At 39.0% G+C, this 12,833-nt stretch overlaps 1 protein-coding gene across 2 annotated transcripts in view; it reads right to left on the bottom strand.

Annotated features, from left to right (window-relative positions):
* rab3gap1 (RAB3 GTPase activating protein subunit 1) overlaps nt 1–12,833 on the bottom strand; it is a 45,266-nt gene that overhangs the window by 31,396 nt on the left and 1,037 nt on the right. For both annotated transcript variants that reach the window (XM_046842442.1, XM_046842451.1), the window contains exons 3-10: nt 11,769–11,844; nt 11,036–11,168; nt 10,818–10,896; nt 10,375–10,494; nt 4,857–5,022; nt 4,510–4,609; nt 832–913; nt 146–214 (exon numbers count right to left, since the gene is read on the bottom strand). In XM_046842442.1, the coding sequence (XP_046698398.1) occupies nt 146–214; nt 832–913; nt 4,510–4,609; nt 4,857–5,022; nt 10,375–10,494; nt 10,818–10,896; nt 11,036–11,168; nt 11,769–11,844 (825 nt within the window). The remainder of the gene's footprint in view (nt 1–145; nt 215–831; nt 914–4,509; nt 4,610–4,856; nt 5,023–10,374; nt 10,495–10,817; nt 10,897–11,035; nt 11,169–11,768; nt 11,845–12,833) is intronic.

Below are 12,833 nucleotides of genomic sequence, written 5' to 3'. Positions count from 1 at the left end.
CACACACACACACACACACACACACACACACACACCGGTGATTACCACATCGCTCACATTTCAGCACTTTTTTTTTTTCTCGATCATAAACTTCATGAAGTCGGTTTGGTGTTTCGGCAAGCAGCTGCAAACATCTGGTACTTACGAGTAGACGTCGTTGTCCACGACTATGCCTTCGGTCAGGTGGGGCCAGGTGGTGGCGAGGTGAAGCTCACTGAAGGGTCGGGTGGAAAAAAACTTAGATTAACGTAGAAAATTAAACTTGGATATATTTTTCAGTAGCCAATGGGCAGCTTGTACAGCAGTACAGATTTACATCCAGTCATAATTGTCTAAATAACCGCCAACAAAAGTGAGTACACCCCCAGTGATAGCAGCTGTACGACGTGTAACCGTGCAAAGCCACATGTTCTATTCGTCATCATGTTTTTGTCTGTTAGACCAAACCATACACATTTGTATATCATGTATCTTCTTCATCTTTCGGCTTCTTCCATTAGGGGGCGCCACAGAGAATCATCCGTGTCTGTACTCTACATCTGCCTCTTTCACACCAACTACCTGCGTATCTTCTCTCACCACATCCATAAACCTCCTCCTTTGTCTTCCTCTTTTCCTCCTTCCTGGTGGCTCCATCCTCAGCATTCTCCTACTTGCGCCGTCCCTCTAATAATCTCGTTTCTAAATCTGTGTATCATAATGACCACTGGATTTCTGGATTCTCTGAGGATTTGAGATGGTGCGCTCCACCAAGATTTATTATAATGATTCATGGGGATTACATCTGGAATTGGAAGATCAAAAAGAAGCACAGTGTGTGTTGTATAAAACCTTATCGGATCCTCGCAAGCTCCGAACGGAAGTTTTCCGAACTCCACGCCTCCGACTTCTCCGGCGAGCAGGGCGTCGAAATCTGTGAACGAAACAAACCAAAAGAAAACGAGCTGTGACTGGTGGCGTCATCTCTCCTGCGGGGGGCGATAATAAGGATAATAACACGGCGCTCGTGTGCCCTCGCGCTCCTCCCACATTAATCCATTAAGGTATAATTGGAAGAATATCATTAAGGCTGAATAAATATCTCAAGTGCACCTTAATACAGAGGTAAACATTCATGCCTTGATGAATCCGCTGAGTAAACAGCGTCTTACGGACGCGTCGAACCGAGGGTGCGGAGACGAACGACTCCATGGCAACAATGAGGAAAAAAACTAAATAATTAAAAAAAAAAAAAGGCTTTGGGGTGCAATAAAATAAAGAATTCAGCTCGGATGAAGGTGCAGGAGTGAAGCAGAGGTGATGTCCAGTTTAACGTTAACATCCAATCAGACCTTTCAGGAAAAAGTGCAAGAGAAGAGAAGACGAAGGAAATGCGCAAAGGAATTAAAATGGAAAAATGGAAAGGAAATGAAATGGAAAGAAAAAGGGTGAAAAAAACAAAAAGGAATCAGTAAAGAAAAGTGTTTTTTTTTTAATTATATTTTGGGTTTAATCGGATTTTTTTTCTATCACCACGTTCCCTTTTTTACTTCCTTTGCTATTTTCTCTTTTCTTTTCCTTTGATTTCCACATTTTCTTTTCATAAACTGTATTTTTTTGTTATCTTACAAAGTAAAAAAAGAGAGAAAGAAAGGAAGAAAGAAAGAAAGAAAGAAAGAAAGAAAGAAAGAAAGAAAGAAAGAAAGAAAGAAAGAACGGAGTAAGAAAGAAAGAAAGAGAGAGAAAGTAAGAGAGTAAGAAAGAAAGGGAGTAAGAAAAAGAAAAAGAAAGGGAGTAAAAAGAAAGAAAGGGAGTAAGAAAGAAAGAAAGAAAGAAAGAGAGAAGAAAGAAAGAAAGAAAGAAAGAAAGAAAGAAAGGGAGTAAGAAAGAAAGAAAGAAAGAAAGAGAGAAAGAAAGAAAGAAAGAAAGAAAGAAAGAAAGAAAGAAAGAAAGAGTAAAAAGAAAGAAAGTAAGAGAGAAAGAAAGAAAGAAAGAAAGAAAGAAAGAAAGAAAGAAAGAAAGAAAGAAAGAGAGTAAGAAAGAAAGAAAGAAAGAAAGAAAGAAAGAAAGAAAGAAAGAAAGAAAGAAAGAAAGAAAGAAAGAAAGAACGGGAGTAAGAAAGAAAGAAAGAAAGAAAGAAAGAAAGAAAGAAAGAAAGAGAGTAAGAAAGAAAGAAAGAAAGAAAGAAAGAGAGTAAGAAAGAAAGAAAGAAAGAAAGAAAGAAAGAAAGAAAGAAAGAGAAAGAAGGAAAGAAAGAAAGAAAGAAAGAAAGAAAGAAAGAAAGAAAGAAAGAAAGAGAGAAAGAAGAAAGAAAGAGAGAAAGAGAGAAAGAAAGAAAGAAAGAAAGAAAGAAAGAAAGAAAGAAAGAAAGAAAGAAAGAAAGAAAGAAAGAAAGAAAGAAAGAAAGGGAGTAAAAAGAAAGAAAGAAAGAAAGAAAGAAAGAAAGAAAGAAAGAAAGAAAGGAGAAAGAAAGAAAGAAAGAAAGAAAGAGAGTAAGAAAGAAAAGAAAGAAAGAAAGAGAGTAAGAAAGAAAGAAAGAAAGAAAGAAAGAAAGAAAGAAAGAAAGAAAGAAAGAAAGAAAGAAAGAAAGAAAGAAAGAAAAGAGGAAGAATTTCAAGCAAAGAAAATGAAACTAAAAGGTAAGAAAAGAAGAAATAATGTGAAAGAAGGTGGTGGTGGTCATAGTAGTGGTGTTAATGGTAATGGTGGTCATAGTAGTGGTATTAATGGTAATGGTGGTCATAGTAGTGGTGTTAATGGTAATGGTGGTCATAGTAGTGGTATTAATGGTGGTAATGGTGGTCATAGTAGTGGTATTAATGGTGGTAATGGTGGTGGTGTAGGTGGAGGGGGCAGTTATAAGAAGAAGAAGAAGCCCTTCACTGAGGGCAGCCACAGTGGCAGTTTGAAGCCACACTGCCCCTGTCCGCCCCTCCTACCCCGTCTCTGCTTCATGAGCAGCACATGAAGACTTCTGCTCGAGCCGGGAGGAGACGTGGGAATGAATTTTACTGCACTGTGGTTCATGTGAAAAGGAAAAGCTTTCTTTTTTGAAAATCAGGTCTGAAAGGCCATAAATATCCCACAGATGATTTGACCACACACAGCTGTGATGTGTCTCGTGACTGGCAGCAGCAGGAAAAGGAAAGCAGCGTGAGTCAGAAGATATTTCAAGACCATTTTGAGTATCGAGGAATAAGTGAATGAATCAGAAGCAGATAAACGTGAAATAAATCACAATATCGCTGACGGAGTGAATGTCAGCTTCCGGTTAGCGATGACTCGGTGGCAGCTCGTGGTTTTTCTCTCTCTCGAAACGAAACGAATAAAAGAAAGAAGAAATCAGCACACAGTGTTTATGTGGAACATCTGGAATACAGGTCCCTGTGTAGGCCGTTACTATAGAAACAAGCTCACTGCTGAAACTTCTGTCAAAACTGCTCTTCAACTCCTTCTGACCAACCGGATGCAGGAAACCTGAGATGATGAACAGATTCAATAATCAGAAAAACAAAAAACAGGTTCTGAACTTCCTCCACGTCGACCAGACAGATACGACGATGACGTGATGGAGGCGGCTTTAAGGAGGAAGGGAAGGTGTGAACAGCCATCATACCAACAAAACAGTGAAGGAAAACAGTACAAAGCAAAGAAAAGGGGAAAGAAGAGAACAAAAAAGAGGGGAAGGAAAGGAAAAGTGGAGGAAAGAAAAGAAACAAAAGGAAGGAAAGGAGAAGTAGAAAATGAACGGAAAAGAAAAGAAAAAGTAGAGGAAAGAAAAGTTAGGGGAAAAGGAAAGGAAAGGAAAGAAACCAAAGGAAGGAAATGGAAAAAATAGGAAAGGAGGAGTAGGAAATGAAAGAAAATGAAAGGGGAGTAGAAAAGGAAAGGAAAAATAAGAAAGGAAAGGAAAGTTAAGGAAGAAAGAAGACAGGAAAGGAGAAAACAAAGGAAAGGAAAGGGGAAGTGGAAAAGAAAATTTATGGAAAGGAAAAGTAAAAAGAAGAGGAAAGAAAGGAACAGAAAAAGACAAAAGGAAAAAAGAAAAGAAAAGAGGAAAAAGGACAAAAGAGGAAAGAAAATTTATGTAAAAAAAAAAAAACGGACAGGAAAGTAAACAAGGATGAGAAACAAGAAAAGGGAAGAACAGGAAATGACACGGCAGGTAATGAAAGAACAAGAGGAATGTAATAAGATATAAATGGAGAAAGAAATGAAAAGAGCAGGAAATAAAATGAAAGGGGAAGAAAATAATTAGAAAACAAAATTTTCAAAAAGAGGGAGAAAAAAAGGAGAGGAAACGATGGAATGAACCAGAATGAAGAGAAAAATGAGAATATTAATAAAACAAAAACAAGAAAGAAAGAAAAAGTGAAATGGAAAGGAAATAATAAAAAATGGAAAAAAAAAGGAAAGAAATCAGATGGGGGGGTGGGGGGGTTGGGGGGTGAAAATGAAAAGCTGCAGCTCGGAATGGAAATCTTTCCCGGTGTGGATCAGACGAGTGTGACGAGGAGGAGAAACACCTACCGGGCGGCTGCTGGGGCCAGGAGTACTGCTGCCAGTCTTGGAGGATGTAGGTGAAGCGGATGGCGATGTTGGTGGGGGGCAGCGGTGTCAGCGGGCATCCCTGCGGGTTACACACGTGACAGGAAACAGCAGAGAGGTGAAAAGTTAGATGGAGAGAGAAAAGACGAGTGTGGAAAGTTCAGCGCCAACACCTCGAGGCTTTAATCCGAATATAAGCGGCTTAAAACATCTTAATTAACACGGACGCCTTTATTTGGCTGCACTCGTTTTCCCCCCGCTGCCCTTCAGAGAAACGAGATGTGCATTCGTTCTTTTTCGGCGTCGGAAAACTTATCGCTCTCTCTCACTATTTTGGCTTTGAAGATATCCAGCAGGCCGGAGAGGTGGTTGTATTGGCTGGGAACTTTGCGCAGATGCACCATCTCGAAGTCGGTGCGAACCCCGGGGCCCTGGCACTCGCCCGCGTACATCTTCCTCCACTTCTGCTGGATCTGCACGAACAGCGGCACCTGGCTACACACACACACACACACACACACACACACACACACACAGTCAGGAGCTGTGAGAAGGCCATATGTTAATTCTAAAAGTGAACATGAAGTTGTGCCACGGGAGAAAACCAGCTCGAGTTCACACTGTAGAAATATCAAACCCATACTACAGGATTCAGAACAACTCACTTACAGGGAGAAGAACAGATTTACACTGAGAGCTGAACGTGTGAGGGAAAATCGACAGGAAAATCCGGAGGAAAGATCGGAAATGTGGAGAGATTACATTTAACTTCGTGACTGTGCAGAGTACAAGTACAGAGCGGATGAAACACAGGAAATGTGGAACTGAATTGAAATTAAACCACATGTGGAATTGAATCGAAATAAAATGCAACAGAATGTGGAGTTGAATTGAAATTGAACAAAATGTGGAAATAAGATGAAATTAAAAAGCCACACTCTGAATTGAATTGAAATGAAATAGAATGTGGAGGGAATTCAAATGAAATAAAATGAAACCAAATGTGGAAATTGAATTGAATAGAATGTAGAATTGAAATGAAATAGAATGTGGAATTGAATTAGAACGTGAAAATGGAATGAAATTAAACCACAACGTGAAATTGAATCGAAATGAAATGCAACAGAATGTGAAGTGAATGTGGAGGAATTGATTTGAAACGTGGAATGAAATAGAATTCAAATGAAATAAAGTGAAACCGAATGTGGACTTGAAATGAAATGAAAGAATGTGGGGGAATTAAAATGTGAAAATGGAATGAAATGAATTAAAATGTGGAAAAGAATTGAAATAAACTGAAATGTGGAAATCAAACAAAACATGGAATTGAAATAGAATGTGGAAATGAATTGAAATTAAATGTGGAAATGGAATGAAATAGAAATGGGGAGTGAATTCAAATGAAATAAAATGAAACCAAATGTGGAAATTAAATTAAATAGAATGTAGAATTGAAATAAAATGTAATGTGGAATTGAATTAGAATGTGAAAAAGAATTGAACTAAAATGAAATGTGGAAATCAAACAAAACATGGAATTGAAACGGAACGTGGAAATGACATGCAACAAAATGTAGAATTGAAATGAAATGAAATGTGGAAATGGAATGAATTTAATGAAAATCTGGAAAAGAAATGAAACATGGACATGAACATGGAAAAAGAAGGAAAGCAGGAAATCTGTAAAACTCCTAATATGAAAATAACAACTTGGCCATATAAAAGAATAAATATAGAAATAGATAAATATAGAAATAGAAATATGGAGGTTTGTGTAAACAGTAGTGACACTGCTGAGCTCCTGAATCTCTCAGAAAGAGCAGGAAAACACAAACCTGCTGAACACTGACAGATTGTGCAGTCACCAGCAGCAGCATTACTGTCTTTATTCACACACACACACACACACACACACACACACACACACACACACACACACTCCTCCCTTAAAGATGAAGAAAATATCATTGTTTTCTAAAAAGTAGTAAAAAAATAATCTATTGCATAAATACTGTGTTTTTGCCACTCATTTGGCAAAAGGTGTGTGTGTGTGTGTGTGTGTGTGTGTGTGTGTGTGTGTGTATAATTTGAATAATAAAATATTGAGTTTTCTAATTCTGTGTTCAACCATAAAAATCAATCATTAAATCATTTAAATTTATTACAGACTTAAAATGTATTATAAAAATCCATTAAAAAAATGAAGAGATTTCTTTTTTTATATTTTTAGGGCTTTTTTTATATATATATTTATATATATAAAAAGTTGCAATATTCCTTAAAATCAAATCAAATAAACAATTTCATTCATTATGGATTTTAATACAATCATAAAAAGCTGTTTACAAAAATGTAGAAATGTATTTTCTGTTATATTTTTTAATGGTGTAAAAATTGTTTTAATTAAAATAAACAATTTGATTAATTAGAATTGTTTTATTCAGTTATAATTAATTTTTAAAATTGAGTAAAATTCAGTAAATTTGTCATTTCTTTGATATAAAAAAGTAAATAAAAATCATTTGAACATTTAAATATATATATTAAGACAAAAAAAAAAAAAGGTTCGTGTCAGCGGATCGTCGTCAGCGTTACTCGGACGTCGCCTCGGATACGAATCTTTAATATGCTGTAAACTGGAATCAATACAACCCACTGTTTTTAAATATAAAAAAATAAATAATTGATTCTGACCCGACTATTCGTTTGTCCCGAAAAAATGGTGACATTAGTTTTTTTGTTTGTTTTGAAAATAAAATAGCTGCATTTAAAAAATTGTTTTGTCGTATAAAAAATAAAATGTTGGAGATTCTCAGAAGTGTTCAAGAAAATCTCCACACGGTCTGTGCAGAAGAAACCAACAGCAGACCCTGTCCTGCCTCACGCTCTACTGGAGTATATGCATGAATAAATAATAAGATACAAAGTGGACATTTTTCCTGAGAAAAAGCCTCCAATGAAATTCCCTTTGACTCCCATTTGAATTCCAATGTGAATTGTTTTTTGGTTTGGTTATTCCGTCCTCGCCAAAAAAACAGCTCTTCCGGAAAGTGCCACGCCAAGCACTTTTATCTTGATGAAGGGTGTTTATTAGGACCATCGTCCTGCTGGTCGTGTGAGCGTGACCGCGTCGGCTGAGCCACAATAAGCGAGCTCTGTTATCATCATCATCACAGCCCAACGCTTCATCATAACACAGAAATGATTTGGGGGGGGTAGTTTGTTACTTTCTTCCACGTCGTTGTAGAGGAGAAGATAATGGAGGGGAGGAAAGAAAAGTGCACAGGAAATGAGGAGCGAGTCTCGAAACGCGTCTCAACAGAGCCATCTGGTGGTGTAGAGAGGTCAGGGATGCAGCAGCGCCGAGATGAGATCATCAGACTTTCAAGATCACATGGAGTCTGTTACATTACACTCCACACATAGATCGGATGGAAGGATGGAAGGATGGAAGGATGTATGTATGTATAGATAGATAGATAGATAGATAGATAGATAGATAGACAGATAGATAGATAGATAGATAGATAGATAGATAGATAGATAGATAGATAGATAGATAGATAGATAGAGTTAACAGACAGACAGAGAGACAGAGAGAGACAGAGAGAGAGAGACAGAGAGATAGGGTTAACAGACAGACAGAGAGACAGAGAGACAGACAGACAGACAGACAGACAGACAGACAGTTGAACTTGAACTCCAGCATGATGATGCCCCTGTGCACAAACCCACCTCCATGCACATCTGCATTACATGGGATGGAGTAAAGAAATCTCCTGATCTAGAGCTCCAAACCCTACTGAACACCTCTGGGATGATTTTCTTCTTTTCCTACGCTGACTGCACCCCAGGCCTCCTCACCTCTCTTTCAAATCTCCACAACATCTAGTGGAAGATCCTCCCAGAAGAGTGGAGGTTAATATAACACCACCCGGGGAACTCGGTGGCAGGGAGTCGTGTGCCAGCGGTACGTGACGCCATGCAGGACGCATTTCGTTTCTGCATACGTTTGATCGATGATGAAAGCGAAGGCGCTTTGCCTCGCTGTGCCGTGATGCACTTTTCTAAGTGCTACAGATATCAGGGAAAAAAAAGCAGCTAAAAAAGGAAACAATCGCCTGCAGAAACGCGGTGACCCCCTGCGCCCTACCAGCCTCTGAAAGAAAGAAGGAAAGCGAGTTGCCGGGGGCGACGCGTTCATCCTCTTGCATCTCAGCGGGATGTGTGCTGTAACCTATTGTAGAGCGTTGCTCTTGGAAACCGGTCGCCCGCCCACACACACACACACACCTTCAGACAATGTAGAGATTGAACATGAGCAGGCGTGTAACCGAACGTTACAATAAAATAACATGTGCAAGATCACATTCAAGAGGTTCCATGGACTTTTACTGAGAACCCGAAGGTTCTCTACTTAACCAGGAGAGCGTTCTAGTTAGAACGCTTGGAGACCAAAGAACCGTTTATATGCAAAGCTGATCATTTAATATTAAAATAAATATCAAAAATGTATTTGTCACTTAAGAACAAGCAAGAAAGTCCAGACATCGTGAAGAAGGAACCACGAGAGGAACCTGACTCCAAAAAGAACCCGCCCTCATCACCCAAAATTCATTCATTATAGTTCCATTATTTTAGAGGCAACTGTTTACTGATGGAGATCAGAACCTGCTCCTGGTGCCACCAAATAAGCTCTGATCCATCAAACCACAAGACCTCTGATGCTCTGAAGATACACTACATGGACTCTTTCTGAACATCCCCCTCTGGTTATGAGAACCTCCACTCTTCTAGGGAGATGTTCCACTAGATTTTGTGAAGATTTGTGGTTATTCAGCAACAAGGGTGTTGATGGAAGGTGAGGTGAGGAGGCTGAACACCACTGGAGACCATTAAAATGTCCCATTAAGTTTCTACACTGGTTTGGAGTCTAATGGTAATGTTGGTAATGGATTAAATGGATGACAGATAATCCTATGTAAAAGAGGTCGAACGATTAATTGGTTTTGGTGATTATCGGCACCAACAGTTTATCGCTGGAGCTATTGTCAAAAATCCATACCGATAGACAGCGTACTGATGGACAGTTTTTCCGGCTTCCGGTGCGCTGTCATTACGAGAGCGACCTCTAGAGGCCAATCACTGATACTACGTGCTGTTTATTTTTAAATACTCGAGACCGCGTGCCGCACTGAAAGCGCTATATTATATTTATTATTATTGTTTTTTTTGTTTTAGTTTTTATATTCTGGACATAATCCTAATGCTTAAATATCAGGATAATGGATGTGGACAGGAACAGAATCGGTACCAGTACGGACCCGTATTAAAGTGATTTTCTAGAACTTTCCACACACAGCAACACTCAATAACACATATTGTAACTGATGACTGTGGTTTGTTGTCATATTGATTATGTTCCCTGCTTGAAATTTCCAATTATACAGACATTTGTTAACACTCTAATGGTCTGGAACGGACAAAAAGTGTGACTTTTCCCAGTCGTTTCCACAAACCTGGAGGCACACGATGTGTTCACATGAACTAGGAGACCCAAACCAGTCCCAGCATGACAATGCACAAAGACAGCTCCATGAAGATCTTCCGCTTAAAGTGGAAGATCTCCTGCTCTGACCTCAACCCTATTGGTTGAATTGGAACCCTGAGTGCACCCCAGGCCTCCTCACATCACCTACATCAGTACCTGACTTCACTACGATGCCTGAATGGGGCATCTTTTTCAAACAGAGGCTCCTCAACGATTCACAGAACAACGAAAGCAGAAGTTCTCCTGATTTTCAGACTTTCCTCAATATGAGTTCTAATGCCTTGCCTAGTACTCACCAGCCGGTGTTTCCCAAAGCGATGGAGACCGAACTGAGCAGCAGGTTGCACTTGGACTCGCTGACGATTGCTTCGCAGTTTGCTCCAGGAGAGATGACCACAAATTCCCGCACTCCATACCTACAGCAGAAACACACAAGGAAGTTTTCCATGTTTCATCCTGTAACTTCCACCAAGAATGTACCCATACCGATAGTTTTTCCGAGTAGCGTCCTTTATTACGAGACTGTCATTACGAGAGCGGCCTCTAGAGGCGAATCACTGACGACACGTGCTATTTTGTTTTTATTATATATATATATTATTATAATAATCATATTTATTTCATTATTCAGTACTGTTGCCTCCCGAGTTGTAAAATCTAAAAAAAAAATCCTTTGTGTAAATACAACGATCCAGAATGGTCGAGATGTTCAGGGTAAAAGCTCAATGACGGTACTGACCATCTGACCAGGCAGTGCGCCCTCGGAGGAAAGTCATTATTCATGCACAGCAGGTCCTGCATGGCCAAAGGAAAAGCATCTAGGGGAAAGAAAAGAAAAGGATGTAATGATAATTTGAGGTCTCGGAACTATGAACAACTTTGGTTAACTGGAGAAGCTCTCGCACCTCATCACAAGACATTTCCAGAGGACAAGAACTGACAATGAGAGAAACGTACCTTCCTCGCTGTCCTCCTTCCCTTCGTTTTCCACGCAGTCCTGTTTCAGGTAATGATGCGTGATGGAAAACTTGAAATCGGCAAAATTGATCTCGCGTGACTTCTCCTCCCATGTTCCTGTGGTGTATTCTCCCTAAGCCAGTAAAAAAAAATTGCAGGATTGCTGTAAATTCATACCGATAGTTTTTCCGGGTTCCGGTCAGCTGTCATTACGAGAGCGGCCTCTAGAGGCGAATCACTGACACCACGCGCTGCTTGTTTTTACACGAGAGACTGCGTGCCGCACGGAGAGCGCTATATTACATTTATTAGTTCTATTTACTAATTAATATATTAATATTTATTTCCTTTAGCACATTTTCATGAGTCAGTACTGTTTTTTTTCTTCCACATATTTTTGTACATACAATATAATCTCCTAGATCCTGTAATTTATGTACAAAAATATGATCAAGTGTGGTGAAATTCTTACATTTCCTAAATTTTAGCAAGTTCACGCTAGACTCCTGTTCTTCTCAATAACCTGGCTTGTTCTCCTGTACTTGTAGCCCATCAAAGTCAAAATTGGACGTGTTTGTGAATTGCGAAATGCTTTTCTGTTTAACATGGGGGTACATAGTGATTGTTAGAGCCTGAACTTTCCTGCCAGTTGGAAATCAGTCAGTGAACCAATGGACCATGAATTAATAGTGATGTCAGTATTGTGGAACAAATTATATCTTGCAGAAGTTACCTTTTCAGGAGGCTTGCCAATGTTACCACCAATCAGTTTCCAGTCGTTCAGCACTTCCTCAACTCGGGACACAAACCTGAAAAGGTCACAGGGTTAAAACTTGTTAGAATCACTTTTCATTCAATTTAGGTTTTTACTGATTTGGTGCGTTTAATTATGACCTCTGTCCCAAAGTAGCTTTATAGACATGTGGACAAAAGTATTGAGGCAAGAGGATTAACAAAAATCCATTCCAATAGTTTTTCCTGGTGGAAATGTTTCACAAAATGACAGGAAACATGTTTCTACAGGTTGCATCACTTTGTCTGGGTGATGTTTTCACTACAAGCTGATGAAGTAAATGGGAAAAAATGAAGGTAATCAAAGGAAAGTGCATGAGTCTAAAGGCTCTTAACAACATTTCAGATCAGCAAACACTGAATCGTCGGTATTGTTGTTGTTTACTGACCCCATAATGTGAACAGACAGACGGATTTGATGGGTTTTTTTTTTATTCTCGAATCTGATGAAGATTTCGTTTCATACAAGACTAAACCGGGAGGTTTTTAGTCAAAAATGCCACAATGGATAATAAAATCCTTTTATCCGTAACATTCCTTTCCTAATAGATGTTTTTACCAAAACAGTGGGTATTATTCGTCATTTCCAGACACATAATGAGACAGCAGGAGTCTCACACCTCCTGATAAAATGTCTTGGGTTTGTAATAAAGCAAGATAAATCAATGTCACGACTGAATTCTTCTCTCGATGTGAAGTTACAGTACACAGTAAAAAAAATTTATATCTATCTATCTATCTCTCTATCTATCTCTCTATCTATCTCTCTATCTATCTATCCATCCATCCCTGTCTGTCTGTCTGTCTATCTTTCTTTCTTTTATATCTTCTAATGGCCCACTAAAGGTTTTTCATACACTATGAATGACTGGAAAGTTCTGTGGAGTCCAAATGGGACATTTCTGTGTCTAACAAAAGAACGTGTGTAAGATGGAGACCAGACGGCCCGTCACTGTTTGTAGGGTGGGACATACACTGTCCGGGACGGGACATACACTGTCCGGGA

Source organism: Silurus meridionalis, chromosome 3 (genome assembly GCF_014805685.1).
Source record: "Silurus meridionalis isolate SWU-2019-XX chromosome 3, ASM1480568v1, whole genome shotgun sequence".
Lineage (NCBI taxonomy): Eukaryota > Metazoa > Chordata > Actinopteri > Siluriformes > Siluridae > Silurus > Silurus meridionalis.
Note: the sequence above shows the minus strand (reverse complement) of the source record. Positions and strands in the feature narration are given on the sequence as shown.